Source organism: Carlito syrichta, unplaced genomic scaffold (assembly GCF_000164805.1).
Source record: "Carlito syrichta isolate Samal-C Ts95f unplaced genomic scaffold, Tarsius_syrichta-2.0.1 Scaffold304751, whole genome shotgun sequence".
Classification (NCBI taxonomy): Eukaryota; Metazoa; Chordata; class Mammalia; order Primates; family Tarsiidae; genus Carlito; species Carlito syrichta.
In genome coordinates, this window is record NW_007248847.1 from 56959 (window position 1) to 78416 (window position 21458).

Consider the following 21458-nt stretch of genomic DNA (forward strand, 5'->3'; position numbering starts at 1 on the left):
TTTTTTTATTTATCGTAGAGATGAGGTCTTGCCATGTTGCCCAGGTGGGTCTCGAACCCACGGGCTCAGACAATCCACTCACCTCAGCCTCCCAAAGGTGCAGGATTACAGGCTGAGCCACCGAGCCTGGCTAATTAAAAACATTTTAAACGCTCGGCATCAGCTGCAGACCCACAGAGGCAGGCTGACGTTCGGCGCCCTGGAGTGCAGGGAAGCCACTGTCACTTGACACCAGCTGTGGGCAGCCCCGCCCTACTTCCCTAGGTGGCAACATCCATCCAGGTGAAGCCAGCACATGGAGACTACAAGAATGCCATGCCGTTCCAAGAACGAGACTCTGCAGTCCTGAGCTCGGGCCAACACACTCCCCTGTCCTTGCTCTATCGGTGAGGACGGAAGCCACTCACAAGCCCCACCCATGCCCGTCCTTGAGAAAGACAACAGCGGCAGCCAGCAACATGAGGAGAGCAAAGGGGCTTCATCAAATACTGGCCTCACCTACTCCTCAAGGCTCTCGGGCATCTGAGTGTTCAGTGGAGCTTCCGCAAATCACCATAGATGACGCAAACTTAACTCAAGTTCCATCAATACCCAAAATGAGACTGACAGAGAATAGGACAAACTCATTTCAGAAAGAAACCCAATGCTTGAGTCCAGGAGTTCAAGACCAGCCCGTGCAACATAGCGAGACCTCATCTCTACAATAAATCAAACAATTAGCCAGATGCAGTGACACATGCCTACAGTTGCAACTACTTGGGAGGCGGAGGGAGGAGGATCACCTTAAGCTCAGGAGGTCGAGGTTGTGGTAACTGTGGTCATGCCACTACACTCCAGCCTGGGCGACAGAGTGAGACTCTGACTCAAAAAAACAAAAAATAAGATAAAAACACGCAAGCACCTATAACAGCCTTTTTCCTCTCAGTCTCAGCTTCTTTTTCCACAACCTTCTGTTTCTGTGCAGCTATAAGAAGTTTCGTCTTCTCGGCCTCCCTGTGAAGCAAAACATTGTAACAATTAGAAATGATCTTCTTTTGTGTGCTCACAGTCGTAATTCTGACCTTACTGTGGGGCAGAGAACTGTTTTTTCAGCAAGAACTTTCCGACCCATGAAGGTAAGAGAAGTGTTACCTCATTGTACTTAGCACGAATTAGAGGTTAAAAGACTTAATGATTTGCCTGAAGTCACCCAGAAATAGGGAAAAGATTTGGTAAGTTTGCATATTAGTTTGATTTGTTTCTAATTATGTCATGTAAAGCTGTGATCTGGAAGGGGATACGTACACCCTTCCTTTGCTGTCAGGTTGCCTGCTAGCCCTGACCGCAACTCTGTGCCAGTCAGAACCCGATGCCAGCTCGGGGTAGACCCAGTCCCTGGGGGGCGTGGTCTGGCAAGCAGAGGGAAGCTGGCGGTCAGCCTCTGTCCTCTGCAGGTGGATGCCCACGTGCAGGGGCCCCATTTGTTGTACAGAAGACAGAACTAGGTGGCGTTACCAGGTAGTGCACTGGGGCTTTATGTAAAGAGAGTTTTCTAAGAATTTGAGCTTCTAATACAGGTCAAGCATCCCTAATCTGAAATCCAAAAAAGCTCGAACTTTTTCAACGCCAACAAGACACTACCAGTGGAAAATTCCACACATTTAACACGACGTGCACTTAACACAAGCTTTCTTTCATGCACAAAATTATTACAAATACTGCATAAAATTAACTTCAGGCTACAGGTGTATGTGGGAGATTAACAAATTCCTTTTTTCCTTTTTTCACTAAACACTATATTAAGGAGGAGAACATAAATGGATTTCAAGTTTAGACCTGGGTCCCATCCCAAGATACCTCATTATGTATATGCAAATGCTCCAAAATCTGAAAAAAATCCCAAATCGGATACACTTCTGCGTCCCAGTAATTTCGGACAAGGGACACTCAGCCTGTGAGGGAAACGGCTGGCCTAACACTGAGCATGTACCAGTGCCTCCTGAGTGACCACACAGCACAAATGGCGTCGGAAAAGATGACCAGTAGGTGAGAGGGAACACTGGGTAAGCCCAAGGTGGCGTTTGCTCCTGGAATTCTAATAATCTACACAATTACGAAAAACCCAGAATTATCTAAAAAGTAACTCCAACAGCTTCCCCAAAACATTTCCCCCCAAGCTCCTCCCCCTTTCCTTCTGCCAACATTGATCAACACATGAAATGACACCCTGAATCTATGTGTTATTTGAAGGCAGAGAACACACAGCATTCATCTTTCCATCAGCAAAAGCACTCATATTTAAAGCCTAAGAGATCCTGAGCCTTTAATAAGTCTTTTTTTTTTTAATATAAGTAGCTCACACCCGTGATTTACCCAGTCGGGCACTCTATGCTTTATAATTTTAAAAGAGTTCCTTGTCAACAACAGAAAAGGGAAAATAAAACTCTGCATGGCCTCAGACAGAGAAGGTATGAGGAACAAGAAAAATATACCAGAAAAAACAAACAAACAAACAAACATGCATGACAAGACACATCCTTGGGAACAAAAGGATTCAGAAGGAGCTCACCCCAGAAAGCAGGCTTACTGCTCCCTGGATACCCTGCATGTATACATCTGTTGTATTCTTGACTTCTGCAAGTTTATTTTTCCAGCATCTCATATTTTTCCTCTAAATGTACCAGCCAAATTTCCTAAAGACTTTTCTTTTTGTCAGTACCTGTCCTATGAAAGTAATATTGCCATTTCAATCACAATAAGTATGCCCCTAAAAGGGACCCTGTCCTCTAAAACACCCAGAAACTAATCTCATGCCAAGCAAGCAACTTCTCATTGCCAGCCAGCCCTGGGCACATAGAAGAGAAGACTGGCAGGGGTCCGTTCAAGCAAGGCTTTCCTCGAGGTGGTTATAAAGAGCCAGGTCTGATTTCAGATGGATAATCACATTTGACGGAAAACCAAACTTCATACTAACAAGGTGTCCTCACCATGACAACACAGTAACAAAACATGGGCTCTTTCCCAAGCCTAACAGCTAAGATGCCCTCCTCTGTTAATCTGTAACTCAAGGCTCTACTCATCTAAAACGCCAGCTCCTTAGGCTTCCGGCAACAGCTCTGCAGCAAACCGAAGCTGCTGCTGAAATGTCCATGCACAGAGAAAACTCCTAAGAGTCCAGTGGGAATTCAGACACGAGAACAGGCAATATTACAGGCAAAAAGAAAGTACAGAGGACAGACACACACTCCACCCCAGAGGGGATTACCTCACACGTTTCCTCTAGACTGGCATATTACCACGCAGACGGCCCTAAATAGAAACAGCGGGATCCCATGCATATTACTCACATCAACTCAAAATTTCTTCTTATGGCTTCTGGGATTTTGGGTTTTGTAACACGCACAGCCTAAAAAATAAAAGCGAAAAAGCCAAAGTATATTTGAAAAATCTTCAAACTACATCTTGTACAGAAGAGTGTCTCAAATGACACTAACGCAACACCTGCAGCAGGGCTGTTGACTGACATGGGTGGGGATCCCTGGACATTGACTTTTCACACCATCACACCAACCAACAATCACAGAGAAGCTGCTGCTTATTTCCTTAAAAAATGCCGACTACAGGAAAGACCACTCTACCCACAGAGAAAGTAATTCCCGTCGGGAAAAGGTTCTTCCTTAAAGGGTGTTTTACAAAGCTCTTTAGTTGGATACTCTTGTTTCCTTTTCAAGCCCCTCCCTCCCAAAGAAAGAAAGAAAGAAGGAATGAAGTTCCACGCCAGCAACTGTACAAAACAAAAACAAACAAAAACCCAGGTCAGTATTCGCCATTCAATACAGTGCACAGCAAGTCAATCACGGATCACTCCCTAACCCAGCGTGCCCTCTGTACCTGCCATGTAATGAACAGCCCTGGGGCAGAGGGAAAACAAATGTCAGTCAGGAGCCTGCAGTCTGTCTTCTTGGGTTCTCAGAACAAAGTCGACCCGTGCTGGTGGACGTTGTTTACCAGACACTGTTTCCCTGACCGTAACGTACTTTGACGTAATGAAGAGTATCTGCTTGGAAAATGCTGTCTTCTGAAGGCTGATCTTTCAGGATCAAGGACCTGATCTCAACCAAAGCTTTTGGTTTACCCGCCTTATACACTGCAAACACTCATACAAACACTTTGCTGATATGAAGAAAGTTTTGATTTCCCTCTGGAAACGGGCCAGAGTTTTAAGTGGCAAAACCCTTTGAGCACACAGCAAAAGGCTTTGGCCATTTTTTAGCAGCAGAACACTCACTATATGAAACAGATGAGGCAACTGTGCAGGCCATGTTTAAGACAGCTGTAACTACAGTCAGGGTCACGAGGAAAGGAGTAAGAAGCTGGTCTCTGTGGAAAGCACTCATGACACCCTAAGGGGAGACACGCGCGGCCTCCGCGATGCAGTGAGAGATCCAGAAGCCAAAAGCTCAGAACCAGGAGGACGCCAGACAGCACTGAGTGCCTCCCAGGCATGCCTTCCAGTATGGATTCCCATGGTTCAGAGGGAGGTGCTGTCACTCTGTATTTATCAAGACACTGGTTACATGTCTTTTTAGCCTTATAAAGAGAGGCCTACAGCAGGACTGTCTTTGGAAGACTCCTACTTTGCTGTATGAGGCTGAAGAACATACCACATGCTTGCCCATCTTGGGAAACCTCAGAGATTTTCAAATATGCTAAAATATAAACACTTGCCGCATACACTACGATTAAGTTGCAGCACAAGGTACTGAAGAAACCAATAAAAAAATAATGGCCAGCACACACAAGAAAGGGGAAAAAAGCAAACAAAATGAATGCAACTGTTAAAACTGACCCCTGAGTTAAAAGCATGTACTTTAATCAAAAGCCAGCATACAATATAGTTACTCCTTTAAGTAATAGAGGAAAATAAAGCCAAGAATGATCATTTTCACCATTCTAATTTGGTAGTTTTTACCGAAGAAAACAGGTAGAAATATAGGCAAAGGAAAAATTAAAATACTGTTAACACAGAATGTTCATTCAACAACAAATAATCATCAGGTGCCAACTCTGTGCCAAGTGCTCTGTTTCAGGCAGCATGGATACAGGAGTCACCAAGGCAAGACTGAACTCATGTAATTTAAAGATTTGAAGAGAAAAAAGGCAGTAACAACAAATTGGCAAATAAATAAACAAGAGAATTTCAGATAATTAGGAGTGTTATGTAAAGAACCAAAAGGCGATGATTTGGGGAGTGGGAAAGTACCAGCTTACGGAGGGGAAAACCAAGACTTACTTTTGGCCTAATTATATAACTCAAAAACTGAAGGAAGTTAACCCCCAGATTACTAGAAACAGTGGCTTCAACAAAGCTGTAGATACACAATAAATCAACCATGAATCAGCTGCATTCCTCAATGCTTAAAAAAAAAAAAACACTGAACACAGCATTAAAACTCACTACATTCATAAGTATTAATTTAACTTACGACACAAGTTTCTCCCCCCAGGTCAGAAATTCTCAAAGAAACAAAAAGGATGAGGTATTTACAGAACGCCTGAAGCAAGCTCCTATTGTTAACTTACATGCCTATTTAGGTACCTGATAGTAACCTGGGTGGAACCTAAGAATGACTGACCCTACCCTCACATTCACTGTCCCAAAATTAAAATCTGCAATAAACACGTGTGGGCAGGTATCATGGAAGCAACCATGCCGCCCATTGGAAAGTGGACTAGAGTTTTAAAATGTGATACATATGTACGATGAAATATTATGCAGTCATAAAGAAGAACAAAATTATGGACTTCACAGCAACTTGGATGGACTGAATCTATAACACTCAGTGATCTATCTCAGAAACAAAGAACTGAGTACCACATGTTCTCACTCATAAGCGGACTCTGAACATCTGAACATTTACTACATAAGAAGAAAGGGATTGGCAGTAGCCGGAAACTGCCGGCGAAGGGTGGTGGGGCACGTAACACCAATAAGGGTACCTGATCTCAAACCAGGCAAAGTGGGGACCAAAGGGAGACCCAAACTTTACTTGTATGAAGACCACTTGTACACCCAATCCTGAATTGTACCCCACATCTTCAAAAAAAGAAAGAAAAGCAACTCCTTTTACTCTGCTAATACTGTCTTTTGCTGTGCAGAAGCGTCTTAGTTTAATCCTTTGCACTCGGAGACATCTTGTAGATCAGCTACCAGCAACTCAACCAGACTTTTTCTTCACCAAATAGTGAAAAGTGAATCACTTCATATTAAACAGTATAACGTTGGAACCAATTATTTTATTGTAACGATACTTGGCTTATAATAGAATTTTGGACATTGGGGACCAAAAAAAAAATCAAAATTTCATACCTTATATTTTTGTAATATGGTAACGTGTGCACCAGTTACTGACATGCACTGCAGGTTCATTGGTACTTGTGTACAATAGTAATTTGACACCTGCACCTGGAGTCTTTCCATTTGGGCAGACAATACAGTCTCGTTTTCTTCCTCCCACATTAATATGTAACTTATTGCTGGGTGTAGTGGCTCACACCTATAATTCCAGCACTTTGGGAGGCTGAGGCAGGAGGATTCCCTGAGCCCAGGGGTTCAAGACCAGCCTGGGCAAACTTGGCGAAACCTCGTCTCTACAATAAATCAAAAAAATTAGCTGGGTGTGGTGGGGTGCACCTGTGGTTCTAAGCTACTTGGAAGGCTAAGGCAGGACAGCCTGAGCTCAGCAGGTTGAGGCTGTGGTGGCCGTGAGTGTGCCACCACACTCTAGCTTGGGCGACATAGTGAGACTCTGACACACACACACACAAAAAGTAACTCATTGTCCTGTCTGTTGTTTGAAGACAACGTGGAAAGACATTCTCTTTCTATGTAACATCAGCTGATTTTTTAAATGTATATCTCAGTCTATACTCCATCTCTTTATTGCCTTTTTGTGCAATTTGAATGGAAAACTTCAAGGAAATATATACTTTTAAAAACTTGCACTGGAATAAGTTTTCTCTAGAAAATCACCAGCAATGTCTTTATATTTCGAGGGGGGAGATGAGTGGTTTGCTAGATTTGCCATGTCCCCTCAGAGGGGACATCTGAGAACAAAGGGGTTACTTAGATCCAACTTGTCAATTTTTGATTTTGCTGCATTTGCTCTTGAGGATCTGGTCACCAATCTGTTGCCCGGGCCGATGCCCAGAAGAGTGTTTCCTAGGTTTCCTTCTAGGATTTGTATAGTTTGACGTCTTACATTGATGTCTTCAATTCATTTTGAGATAACTTTTGTGTATGATGAGAGGAAGGAGCACAGTTTCACTCTTCCGCATATGGCTAGCCAGTTTTCCCGGTGCCATTTATTGAATAAGGGTGTCCAAAGATCAGCTGGCTCTAGGTGAGCGGCTTTATTCTGGGTCCTCTATTCTGGTCCACTGTCTGTTTTTATACAAGTTCTGTGCTGTTTGGCTACTGTAGCCTTGCAGTAAAGTTTGAAGTCCCAAAGGAGCATAAGCCATTCTTCCAAAAAGACTGGCACTTGTATGTTTACTGCAACATTATTCACAATAGCAGAAACATGGACCCAACCTAGGTGCCCATCAACAGTGTAGTGAAGAAATTATGGTGTACATACACCAAGGAATACCACACAGTCATAAAAAAGAATGAAATCAAGTCCTTTGCAGCAACACAGATGCAGCTGTAGGCCATTATTCCAAGCAAATTAATGCAAAAAGAGAAAACCAAATACCATGTTCTCACTTTACACTGACACTAAACACTGGGTACACACACAGACATAAAGATGGAGACAAAAGACACTGAAGATGCTTCAAGGGGAAGGGCAGGGAGCGGGACAAGGGTTGACAGACCACCCACTGAGTTCCATGCTGTATGGGTGATGGCGTCAATAGAAGCCCAAACCTCACCATCCACAATTCACCCACGCAATAAACCTGCACATGGGCCTCCTGGATCTAAAACAAAAATAATAAAAAAGTGACTCCAGCTACAACTGACTGGACAACCAAGAGGACTTTACAAAGTTACCTCAGTGCCTGAGCCGACGGGTTCCAGACCCGCCTGGGCAACTTGGCGGGACCTTATCTCTACAATGAATCAAAATTGAGCCAGGCGTGGGGGGCGTGTGCCCGTCGTTCCAGCTACTTGGGAGGCTGAGGCAGGAGGACTGCTTGAGCCCAGCAGATTGAGGCTGTGGTGAGCATGCCGCCCAGCCTGGGCAACAGAGTGAGATTCTAACTCAGAAAAATCAACAACAACATCAACAAAACAAAGTTACTTCAGGACATTTCAAACAGCCCCTTAATGGCGGTGGCTCACCCTTAGGTGCCTGCCTGTGACAACGGCACAGTATACATGAGGCCAGGGGAAACCTCAGCCCCCCTCCCAGCCTCCCTGAGCGCAGAAAGCTGAGGCACGTGGCAACCAGGAAATCTCTACCTGTGGCTGCAGTAACTAGTCTCCTAGCACCCCTGAGAAAGAACGCTCGAGAAGCCACATCACCATTTCCTCAGCCATTTGGATCCAGAGCTGTGGCTTTCGAATGCTACTGACCACGAACACAGTAAGAAACACATTCTTTTCTTTTTGTTTTTTTTGAGTTGGAGTCTCACTCGGTCGCCCAGACTGGAGTGCAGCGGCTGCTCCCGGTCACTGCAGCCTCGACCCGCTGGGTTCCGGCGATCCTTCTGCCTCAGCCTTCCGAGTAGCTGGAATTACAGGCATGCGCTACCACGCCCGACTGATTTTTTGATTTATTGTAGAGATGAGGTCTCGCTGCCCAGGCGGGTCTCAAACCCGCAGGCTCAGGCAATCCACTCATCTCAGCCTCCCAAAGGTGCGGGATTACAGGCTGAGACACCGAACCCAGCTAAGAAACACATTCTGCACAGACAGCCGACACCTTCACACTTACGCAAGGCAGACAAAAGCGTCACAGAATACCTAAGCTTGTTGCATGCCATTTCTCTTTGTGTTCGATTCCATTTTATTTAAAATGCTGGTCATGACCCACTGAAGTTGGCTTTACAACCCATAATCTGAAAATGTGACCCAGAACGCAGAGGCAGAACCTTTCATCGTCCTACCTCCCAATGCCTCCACTAACCGCACCTGTCACTGCTTGACTCCGGCCACCCCACCCACCTGAAATACTGGTCTCATTTCCTCCCCACAGGAATCCAATGACTTTTTCCAGTCCTCCCAGGTATGCTCTTCAAATGTTCTCTGACTCTCAGCAACAGCCATCTGACGAATCCACCTGTCAAGTCATACTCTGTGGCTTCTACTTTGTTTAGAATGACTGTTCAAATCTTGCACTTGAGCTCCTTTTTCAGTCTGACAGAGGGCAGGGATTACTCTTACACTGACTTAGAACCTTGACTGTATCTCAACACTTCACATGTTCTGCCATGAACATGAACTTTATTTCCTTGTAAGAGCCTCAGTGTATCGGTTCCCTCTGAAAGTACACAAGAAAATGTCACCCACTGTAAGCTGCAATGCTTGTTCTTTTGGCAGAGACCAAAGTTGAACTGAGAGGTATGTCTACAAATCCACACAGCACCTCCACTAAGTAATGCCGAGTAGACACTCTGAGGAAAGGAGGGTTGAGGGCTCCGCTCTCACAATTCCCAGAAAACCTCCCAGGAAAAGGACTTACCTGGATAGTGAGACCTGGGGCCATGATGTTTAAGTCTTGCTGCAGGGCTTGCTTCAGGTTTTCATCTATTTGATCTGTTTTTAAAGCGAAGAACAACAGATCTTATGAGACCCCATTTATTTTTACATCATATTAATAACGAAACAAACCCAGTCGCTATTAGACCTAAAGTTCCTACAGCACCACTCTTCTACAGAGCTTAAAAGAGCTTAAGCTGCCTCTTCCCCCTTCTGTGTGGGAGAAAAGTGTGGGGAATTATCTGACATATTAAGGAAAGGCGTATAACAAGCAGCCAGCCCAGGTCCATCCAATAAAAGAAGTCCACCTGATAAACTTATTCTTTAATTTAACTTTGGATAACTTACCACATTTATTGGATGGACTTAATTATCAGAAAAAATAAGTTTATCTAATGGAGAATCTAGGTCTCTAAGATCTTAATTCATGGCTCTTAATGTGTCCTGATTCTAATAACAATGCAAATTCCTATCTTCAGTCAACCCTTACTCAGATTCTCAAGCATCTCCACGGGCCTTAGCCTTATTATTACTTTGGACTGAAAGAGAGAAAGAGAAGCTCATAGAAAAGTCTTTGCAGCAGGCTGGGCACAGTAGATCATGGCTATAATCCCAGCACCCGAGGGGACTGAGGCAGGAGGATTGTCTGAATGCAGGTCGAGGCTACAGTGAGCCATGACCATGTATCCAGCTTGGGTGACATGACAGTTGAGACCCTAACTCAAAGAAAAGTCTTTGAGGCACACACAGTTTGGATGCTGTCATTTCACTTGGCCTTGCAACTCATGAGTTTTCTATCTACCTATGGCACTTTCACCATCATTAAATGATTGGAAATAAGATAAAGCAGGACTGATCAGTTTCCTCATATGCCACTGCAGTGGTTGCCAACCATCAAACAGGAATCAACCAGTTGACGTTAAGTTGATTAACCATCCCTATGCCTCCCTCTTAGAAACTCACCATAAATTCCAAGTGGGAGAAGCGAACAGCCAACAGCGACCACCCACTCCCCAGTCAGGACGTTCACTCTCCCAAAGAAAAAGAAATGTGCAGTAGCGCCTGAGACTGTGATCTTTGCAGAGGCTGTCTGACGTGTGGCGGGTCCCCCACCCTGGACTTGGTCCGGTGGCTCACTGTGCCTGAGCCGGTCATGCCAACAAAGAGGTTGATGCCGAACACGTGCTCTCCCTCTAGGAGTCTGGAACTGGGTGTGTGGGAGGCAGAGGGTGCCTGTGTGACCAGCCCACAGTGAACGCCCTGGTGTCCAAGAAGCCTCCCTATGGACGACGATTACACGTGCGTCCCAGCCTGCTCCTGGGGGTCAGGCATACGGCAAGGGGCTCCACTGTGGGAGGACGCTTGGAAGCCTGGGCCCCTGGCTTCCTCTGGCCTGCAGAGCTGCCTTTTCCTGTGGCTGTTTTTGCTTTGTGTCCTTCAGTGGCAACAGAGCTTGGCTGTGACCACAACTAGACACCGAATCCTGCCGGTCTCCGAACCAACCACCAAGCGTGGAGGCAGTCCTGGGGAGCCCCAAGACGCAGACTTCTACACTTCCTCAAATGACCTCCTAAGATAGCAACCAAGCTAGTTTCTGTAAGTTAGCACAGGAAAAATTAAAGACAGTCTGTGAGTAAAGCCTCTCGAGCCTCAACCAAGTTCCATAAAAAAACCTAAGATAAAAAATATCTTAAAGACACTTTCTCTCTTATAAATTCAGAAGAAATGCTCCAACAGCATAAAGTTTACCAATATAGCATCATTAAGCGAGTTAAACAAGGTCTCCAACTGGCTGTTTACAAATTGAGAACAAGTAAGAGGCTCACCAAACAATTCGATGTACACTTCCTGAAGCGTGTGTGCACTGCAAAACTGGTTCAGCTCGTGGTGGATTTTGTTGAAGATCAAAGTCTTGTCGTAATCTGCAGTGTAGTTCCTCACGATATCAAACACTGAAGGAGAGGTACAAGCCATGTTCTTACCCCGCGACGACTCAGGCGTCTTCAGACGCGGTCTGGCTCAAGGCCAGAGTGCCGCATTGCACACGAGGAAAAGCGCCGCCCAGCAGTGAAACCAGGAGACGTGAGTCACACACCTGGTCATGCTCCTTGTGCTCCATCCCCCAGACGCCCCCGCCTATGCTTGCTAACAGGTCCAAGTCCGTGCTAAGGACAGCATGCGCTATGTCAGAGAGAGGTACGCTTTGGCAGCAGCATGAGGATGAACTGAAATGTGGACACCAGAGGCAGGGAAGTGAAAGGCAGCTAGAGAGTCACCAGAGTTCAGCTAAGTGAGAAAGAGGGACGGGGGCGGAGAAATCAGAAACGGGGGCAGGTGCCGAAGGCCGTTTCCGGAAAGGGAGGTTTTTTTTGGTTTTTTTTTTTTTGAGTTGGAGTCTCACTCTGTCGCCCAGACTGGAGTGCAGTGGCCGCTCCTGGCCACCGCAGCCTCGGCCTGCTGGGCTCCGGCAATCCTTCCGCCTCAGCCTTCCGAGTAGCCGGAATCACAGGCACGCGCTACCACGCCCGGCTGATTTTTTGATTTATTGTCGAGATGAGGTCTCGCTGCCCAGGTGGGTCTCGAACCCGCGGGCTCAAGGCAATCCACTCACCTCAGCCTCCCAAAGGCGCGGGATTACAGGCTGAGCCACCGAGCCCGGCTGGGAAAGGGAGTTTTAAAGGCCCAAAGACAGGCAGCAGGCTGGAAGGGAAAGAAGTTGGCATGATGAGGCTGGGTTTTGCATCAGGGCTCTGCATATTCAGAGACTAAGCACCAGAGAATTTTAGAAACGGCCCCAAGGCACCTACTAGTCCATGTCAGAACCTGTGCTCTAACTGTGAAAACAGGCTGCTTTCTGCTTCTGGCTCAGCTCCAGCTGGATTCCAGGTCACAATTAAGGGCAGGCCACCGATGAAGACCTGCTGACTAAATCATCTGCTTGATCTCTCGCAAACGAACTGGGATCTAACAGTTCCCTGTTCCTCTCTGGCTGGAGGGGCGTTGCTCTCTGCCCTTCCTGTTCTCAGTCACAATCCATTCCAGTGATTTGTGACCAGGGAGAGGAGATGAGAAAAGACACGGAGAATACTTAATCTCTGAAAAATAGGCTCCAAACCCACTGGAAAGTAACAGACCTGCTCTCTGCTCTGAAATCTTTCCATTATTGGTGACTATCCTAGTGATGTAAAGTCCATGACCTTACTTCCCAATGTATCTTTTTAAAGGTCTGCACCATATCTTCTCAAGTAAAATAAAACCCCTTGAAGGCAAAGGCTGTAACATCATTTTTTAAAACTGGTCTAGCCAAACAGCATTCTGGACATACTAGACAAGCCAATTTAATTAGCAAGGATAAAGATAAAACTGCTTATCTTTCTTCAGAGCTTCAAATTAAAACTTTTTCTTAGAACAGTACCCACTTTGCTTCTGTGGGTTTTCATCTTTTATCAAGATGTTTTCCCCACGCTGAGGAGTTCCAGACTGCTTGGCAAGTTATAGCAAATCTCAACAAGCAAAGGTTTCTTTATGGTGGCCAATCAGTAAGGTTCAAGCAATTGGTCAATGACAGTCTTCAGCACACAAGGAATCTCTTATCCCGATTGGGTACAATGCTACTGTCCTGTCCTAGAAGTAATCAGTGGCCATCTTGTTCTTAGAAACAATGAGCTCGGAGAAACGTAACTCATGCAGCTGCAGAAAGTCAATTCTGCCCAGAACGTCTGGCCGATTTCTGCCTCCATTCCCGGAAAAAGCAACTCTTTTTTCTAGCAACTCTTCTTTTATATTAATCAGCAATGAAGCTGTCAAGCTTTTAAGGCACTTCCCTGTTCCTCAAAAAAATTGCCCAGCTACAAATACTCTGCTTATCACTATGAAAACAACAGGGCAACCCCTTTGGGAGCTTTTTTGTCCTCTCAGTAAATCCTGCTTTCTAAACAAACAAACAAACAAAAAACATCAGAACGGACGGACAACATACCTGCATGAGGAGCCAGCATATTAACCACTTCTATTCGGTCAATATAGATCATGACCCCGCCGCTAAAAAAGAAATAAAGCATATGAACTACTAAAGGGATCCAAAAAAGAGAGTCACAGACAGACCTAGGGAGAACTTGATAATCAAATACATTAACTTAAAATACAGAAGACATTTCCTTTTTTTTAGTTGAGATTTTCACTGTTGTCCAGGCTTGTGCAGTGGCACGATCGTGACTCACCGCAGCCTCTACCTCCTGGGCTAAGGCGATCCTCCTGTCTCAGCCTCCCAAGTAGTTGGGACTACAGGTGTACAAGGTCTCACTATGTTGTCCAGGCTGCTCTTGAACTCCTGAACTCAAGCAATCCTCCTGCTTTCACCTCCCAAAGCGCTGGGATTACAGGCGTGAAACACCGCGCCCAGCTTGCTTCTTTTTAAAAAGTATTTCTGGGCCAGGCACAGGGTTGATGCCTGTAATCAGGTGAAGGCGGGAGGACTGCCTGAGCAATCCTTTTGTAGAGATCCTGTCTCTACAATAAAGTCAGATGTGTGTTGGCACACGCCTGCAGTCCAGCTACTTGAGAGGCTGAGACAGGAAGAGGAGGCTGTAGTGGCTGTGATCATGCTCCTACACTCCAGCCTGGGTGGCAGAGTGACAGCTGGACTCAAAAAAAGGCATCTCTGTCCCTCAACAGAAGCCAGAGTCTCTTGCACACTTTTAAGAGTAATATAGCTTGACCGCCACATTCTTCTTTTGATGTAATTCAACGGGTGATGACACTCTAGAGGTAACTGGGCCTCACCTGCCTTTCCTTCCCTACGCCTCTTTGGGCAGCCATTCTCCAAGGACGGTGCCAGGCCAGCAGCACCTGCATCACCCAGGAGCTTGTCAGAAACGTAAATGCTCGGGCCCCACTCCAGACCTACAGAACCGGAAACCCTAAATTCGATGGCATTTCATCCCACAGACGCACAGAAGGTGGGATGACTCACTTCAAGCTGTTTCTCCGAGCGTCTGTTCTGGGCCAAGTGCTGGGTTAGGCATGTCCCAGACACTAGTGCTAACCCCCTTACAGCAACTCTCAAGGTAGGTTTTGGTACCCGATTTTGACAAATGAGGAAATTAAGCTTGGAAATGTCCATAAAGAAATGGGGGGAGGGGGCAAGAGGAATATGGGAAAACCACACTTTCTGCCCAATTTTGTTATGAGCCTGAAACGGCTGTAAAAACGAAGTCTGCTTAAGAGATGGCAAAGCAGACACAGCAGTGCTGAAGGAGCAGGGTCTCCTGGCTCCAGCACTCCCCTTTTCCTAGAATGCCCCGACGGCTCCTGCGAGGGAGGGCTCCTATTTGGAGATAAGCCTTCACTCAAGTAATGCTCAGACACACAAGCTCCTGGTGACACCACGGCTACACAAGATGTCACCGCTTCAGGACCAGAAACTCCTAATGGGAAGCTGGGAGGCAAGGAGAAAGCTTACCTTGTTCCACAAGGCACGTTTTTAACTTCGTCAGTTTGTAGTGTCGTCTAGGGAAGAAAAAGATCTCATCAATACTCGAGACACACATCGTCAAGGAACTGCTGGTCCCAGAGGCAGACCTCTGGAGAGCTGCAGAGACAGCACGGGAGCGCCCCTTCAGTGTCGGCCCCAAGATTAGCCTGGCACAGTCTTTCTTTTTGTGCCCTAGTAGAAACGGAAGGCTTCACACAGAAAACATTTTGCAGCTAGTCTGAGTCACGATGCTCCAGGAAGGGTTCAATGGTCAACCCGCTAACAAGCAGAAAACTCTTCCCAAGTCCCCGTGTGCCTGGGGCTGGCCCGGGACTGTAAACCGCATGGCTCAGCCACACGGACACTACAGTGGGGCTTGTGCTCCGAACTCTGACTCCACCACTAACGTTGCAATTTACATTAAGATAAAAGATAACTGTCATAACGCACATAAGTGCGCTCCAACTCAAACTGCCCTTGAAGGTGACAGCAACGTTTCTTCTCTGAAGTTAAGTCAACAGCTTAGCTCAGGACCCTGTGATCTTGCACACATCCTACTTGGTTTCCTTCCGAATCGAAGTGCTCCCGCCAGCCCTGCTTACCCCTAGTGACCCATCAATGTGGTACTTAACTGCTTTGCCCATGCCACACCTCTGCCTGGATCCAGGATGCCTGGACACTCTGTATCTTATCAACACACAGCAGCATACATGTCTTGGAATACAAAGACAAAGGAAGCCGGGTCTCTGCTTCCAAAGAGCTCACAATCTAGTAGATGAGACAAAACCCTTACAAAGCAACTCACTGACAGGCACACAAGCACAGAGTGTCAACTGAACTGTTAGCGGCACATTCCAGGGAGGAAAATAATCGCTTGAAAAGCCGCCTTTTCAAGCAGGTGGCTTTTCAAGCAGGTAACAGCTTATGTTCAACAAGTATCCTACTCAAACATATGAAGTTCAAGACAAACTGTGTAGAGGAGACAGGAAAAGACGGAAGTGTCTGGACTGAGGGGCAGCCTGGACGAGAGGTGACAGTGTGAGAACACATGACATTGGGGAGAAAGCCCTGGGAGTCGGTGGGGAGTCTGGGCTCGCGCTAGTGCATCTTACACACCATCACAAAATAACCTTCCAAGCTATGTCTACTTAACGCTTTCATCCATATGTGACATGGCTCTCATTATACATCTTTTTTTTTTTTTTGAGTTGGAGTCTCACTCTGTCGCCCAGACTGGAGTGCAGCGGCCGCTCCCGGCCACCGCAGCCTCGACCTGCTGGGCTCTGGCGATCCTTCAGCCTCAGCCTTCCGAGTAGCTGGAACTATAGGCACACGCTCCCCTGCCCAGCTAATTTTTGATTTATTGTAGAGATGAGGTCTTGCCAAGTTGCCCAGGCGGGTCTCGAACCCACGGGCTCAAGCAGTCCACTCACCTCAGTCTCCCAAAGTGCTGGGATTACAGGCTGAGCCACCGAGCCCGGCTTCATTATATATCTTAAGTGGAAGCAAGAAAGCCAACTGGGAGGCTAGAGAATTAATTTATTTAGCCTAATTCAGTAAAAGCCATGAAAGTGAAGCTGACAATCCAGAAGACATAACAGAGGAAGAATAGGAAGAATTTGATACTTGGTTGAATATAAAATTCCAAGAGAAAAAGAATAGGGAACAATTCTAAGGTTGGAAAATTAGGGTGATGGTAAACATTAGTGATAGTTTTAGGTAAGGTGAGGGGGACTGATAAGGAGACTAGTTCAATTTATTCCCTTCAAAACATTAACTCAATTTCCATACTCCACACCAATCTTAAACATACATTCTTATTTAAGCCTGAAGACTATTCTTTAGCCAATTTTCAAACCAAGAAGAACTAGAAAGGAAAGAGTTGAAATGTTAAATCTTCAATTTAACATCCTACCCTTTTTTTTTTTTTTTGAGTTGGACTCTCGCTCTGTTGCCCATGCTGGAGTGTGGTGGCATGCTCATGGCCACCGCAGCCTCAACCTGCTGGGTTCAGGTGATCTTTCTGCCTCAGCCTTCCAAGTAGCTGGAACTACAGGCATGCACCACCATACCTGGCTAATTTTTTGATTTATTGTAGAGACGAGGTCTTACCAAGTTGCCCAGGCTGGTCTTGAACCTGTGGGCTCAGGCAATCCTCTTGCCTCAGCCTCTCAAAGTGCTGGGATTATAGGCGTGAGCCACTACGCCTGGCCCATCCTATCTTTATGTACTTTTCTACTTCTTAAGTTCTCTTAAAAATTATTTTCCCAGCTGGGTGCAGCGGTGCATACCTGTAATTCCAGCACTTCAGGAGGCCAAGGTGGGAGGATTGCTTTAGCCCAGGAGTTCGAGACCAGCCTGAAAAACATAGTGAGAACTTGTCTCTACAGAAAATTTTTAAACATTAGCCAGGTTTGGTGGCATCTGCCTGTGGTCCCAGCTACTCAGGAGGCTGAGATGGGAGGATCACCTGAGTCCAGGTTGATCACACCACTGCACTCCAGCATGGGCTACTGAGAGCCTGTCTCAAAAAAAAATGTACCTATGTATTTTCCCAGCATGATAGAAAATTTATTTTGAAAGACAGTTGCCGGGCTCGGTGGCTCAGCCTGTAATCCCGCGCCTTTGGGAGGCTGAGGTGAGTGGATTGCCTGAGCCCGCGGGTTCGAGACCCGCCTGGACAGCGAGACCTCATCTCTACAATAAATCAAAAAATCAGCTGGGCATGGTAAGCGCATGCCTGTAATTCCAGCTACTTGGAAGGCTGAGGCGGAAGGATCGCTGGAGCCCAGCAGGTCGAGGCTGCGGTGGCCGGGAGCAGCCACTGCACTCCAGTCTGGGCGACAGAGTGAGACTCCAACTCAAAAAAAAAATGAAAAAAAAAAAAAAGAAAGACAGTCTATGGTTACTTGATGCATACTTTAAAGGTTAAAGATTTTCATATAATTACTCTAAACATTGTTTTCTCTTCTTACATCGTATACGGGGTTTCACATTTATATATATATATTCCTTTCAATTGCCAAGTTCGCTAAACCATTTGTTTATATAGGGCTACATGTTCTAATATATTTCAAAAATTCCTAAAAATAAATTTACGTCTTACTCTCAAAAGAACACTTTCTTATAAGGGTTTCACTAATATAGTTCTTCCCTAGAATGATATTGTTTCACATATAAAGAACATTCTGAGGTCGGATGCAGTGGCTCATGGCTGTAAACCCAGCACTTTGGGAGGCAGAGACAAGAGGAAGCCTGAGCCGAAGGATTCAAGAATAGCCTGGCAACCTGGCGAGACCTCTCTACAACAAATCAATAAATTAGCTGGGCATCGTGGCACACACCTGTTGTTCTACCTACTTGTAAGGCTGAGGAGGAAGGATCACCTGAGCCCACGGAGTCAAGGCTGCGGCGGCCATGAGCATGCCCCACTGCACTCCAGCCTGGGCAGCGGAGGGAAACTACGCTCCAAAACAACAACCACCACCACCACCCATTCCTACTTAGTCACACTGGCTCCAGCACTTGATTTTTTTGTAGATGCAAAGTCTCTTGGTTTACACTGAAATATTTTTATTAATTTCATTCGTACCTCTTATAAGTTTAGTACTAAATATATACATTTATATATAAAAACACACTGCATACTTACTACATATACAGTTAAACTCCAAAACCTGTTTAATGTAATCGTCTATATCTCTCTTATATATCAGTATAGATTAACATACTAAGCTTCAAGAAGACAGAGACATTTCCTGGCTTTGAACAAGGTCTAAAAGGTTTCTAAGGGTCTGATGGTACCACTGCTAACATCGCCAGAGACTGTTTAGGCTGTTGGTGAGGTCGTGCAGCTAAAATTCCGTCCTTCACAGAAGAATAACTGAAGTCTACAACAGTGAAGTAGTTTTTCCAAAGCCATGCAACAAAGGGTGGCAGAGGCAAGTCCCCGCGATCCCTACGTCACATTGCTTCCTGAAAAATCAGTTCAATTTAACAACTTCCACCAGAAGCAGAAAGTCAGACGTATGAGTGGGTCACAACTCCTGCTTTCCAAAAGCGTGCAGACTTTCTGGGAAGAGAACACACACAAAAGCGTAGACACCAGTAAGACAGAACATTATTCAAGAAAGTAAGACAAAAGCCAAACTCTACCACACAGACTTTAGGAGCCGTGTACAAGGAAGAGGTCAGGACGAGCCTGTAACCGGCTGGAGGCATTAGGCAGGAGAAAGGGAACGGAGAGCAAAAGCCGGCGAACACAGACGTGACCACGTGCACCAAGGCAAGAATGGCTCAAGCGAACATGGAAAGCAACAGAAAAACAAGTCCAGCTAGGAGAAGAGTCCCCCTAAGCCACTGAAAAGGGAACGAAAGGAAACGGGGGAATTTAAGTATTCCTAATTAAACTTTCACTTAGTAGGAAACCTAGACTTAAAATTACAAGAGAAAATAACATTAGACTTCCCTGAGCCCTGAAAAATTAGCAGCAGATAAGGTAGACAAACTTCTGAATTCGAAGATTTACGATCACAATGAGCTTACATTCTGTTTTGTCATCTTGTTATTTCAAGAGATATTTATTATCATTCATGGCCAAGACACTCTTTTCAATGATCAGATATATATTTCAAATATTCTGAGATACTGTCAAAATGTAACATTTACTAAGGTTTCACATAAAATTGTGCTCAATGTAAAAAAAAGCAGGCAAAAAAGCCGAGGCCAAAAAGCTATGTATAAAAATACACATATTCTAGGCAGGCGTGGTAGTGCGCAACTGTAGTTCCAGCTACTTGAAAGGCTAAGGCAGAAGGACTGCCGGAGCCCAGCAGGTCAAGGCTGCGGTGGCTGGGAGCGTGCCACTACACTCCAGCCTGGGTGACAGAGTGAGACTCAACTCAAAAAAACAAAAAACAAACAAAAAAATTCACGTAGTCCACATTCACAGTGGCGCAGGCACCGGCCTCAATGAAAACCAAGCACGGCTCTACGCCACGCAGTCACTGGCCTGTATTTCCAGTTGTGTTCTTTCCTGCCTTTATGAAAACCTGTGACATACCACCACACAGATGGCAGAAGTCAGTCCTTCCAAGCTGCCTGGCTCGTACCTTTGATTCCCCTCAAGCAAGTGAGGTTCAAAATTATAACGTGTGCTGTGACAACTGTACTCTGAACTTTAACTCCTGCACTTAAGTAAACACCATCTGCTTCAGCAACAAGGAAACGCATCTCCACCCACGTGTGTGGTGACTCGTCCTGTCACACCTGTCTATCTGGTGCTGGGCTTCCCTAGGAATCACTCACCTGCACAGATCTGAACGTAGTAATGAAAGGCAACATGATATGATAGCCCGGTCCACTGGGGCTAGTTAGTAAAGCTCCTCCCCTGCAAAGAGATGTTTCAATGCGACATGATTATCAAGAGACAAATTCTCTTTCCAAGTCTCAAACGCTGCAATACACAGTCACTCTTTCTCATGCGACCAACTTACTCAAGCCTCACCGACGTGAGGTACACATAACGAACCACTGCTACTTCAAACACCCACCGCAACTCAAGAGGCGGAAGGATCAGGTAAACAGCCAGCGCTGCACTCCGTTTCCTAAGCGCACCCCACCACATATACCTCTGAGTCTCCTGCTCTCAGTTCAAAGGATTCTCCTTGGCCTTTAGCCTTCTGAGAAACATCTGCTTAAAAGGCTCCAATGGCTCTCAGTAGGGGAACGGCCAAGTCAAAAACGAGTGCGTTTAGTCACCAGGCTGAAAAAGGACAAGCCTCAAGGGAGGAGAACACGTCGAGACCTTACGACTCTGTGACCCTACCTCCAAGATCATTAAAATACTGGGAACATACAGTTTCCGTAGAAAAAGCCAAAAAACTCGCGTGGACACGTGACAGGTGAGAAGACTAAGAACCTAGGTCGACGGGGCAAGGTCCTGCTCACCAGATCCCGGGGCAGGAGAGCCCGGAAAGCCAGCCCTGGAAACGACAAAAAGGAGGCATTCGGGGAGCCCACAGAATGAGGAAGGCCTGCTTTGGACAGGGTGAGCCCCGAGCCCGCAGCCCCCAGCCTCCCGATGCGGGGACCCACATCGGGAGCTCCGCGCGCCACAGCTGGAAACGCCCCCTCCCCGGCCTCGCAGGCGGCGAGCCGGCGGGCGTCTGGGCGGCTCTCGGGCCGGGGTTCCACCCGCGACTCCCCCAGACCCCGAACCTGCTCGGGGCCCCGGATGGGTCCAAGGGCACAGTGCCAGCGGGCAGGGAGGCCGGGCACAAGCGAAAAGCAGCAGCGGCT

The 21458-nt window shown here is 46.3% G+C and overlaps 1 protein-coding gene across 1 annotated transcript in view; it reads right to left on the bottom strand.

Annotated features, from left to right (window-relative positions):
- Positions 1-20700, bottom strand: part of ERLIN1 (ER lipid raft associated 1) — a 30917-nt gene extending 10217 nt beyond the window's left edge. The window contains exons 1-7 of the mRNA XM_008060865.2: positions 20466-20700; positions 15147-15193; positions 13665-13726; positions 11512-11637; positions 9669-9742; positions 3327-3385; positions 902-993 (exon numbers count right to left, since the gene is read on the bottom strand). Coding sequence (XP_008059056.1) covers positions 902-993; positions 3327-3385; positions 9669-9742; positions 11512-11637; positions 13665-13726; positions 15147-15193; positions 20466-20501 — 496 coding nt within the window. The 5' untranslated portion in view covers positions 20502-20700. The remainder of the gene's footprint in view (positions 1-901; positions 994-3326; positions 3386-9668; positions 9743-11511; positions 11638-13664; positions 13727-15146; positions 15194-20465) is intronic.
- Positions 20701-21458: the final 758 nt, after the last annotated feature.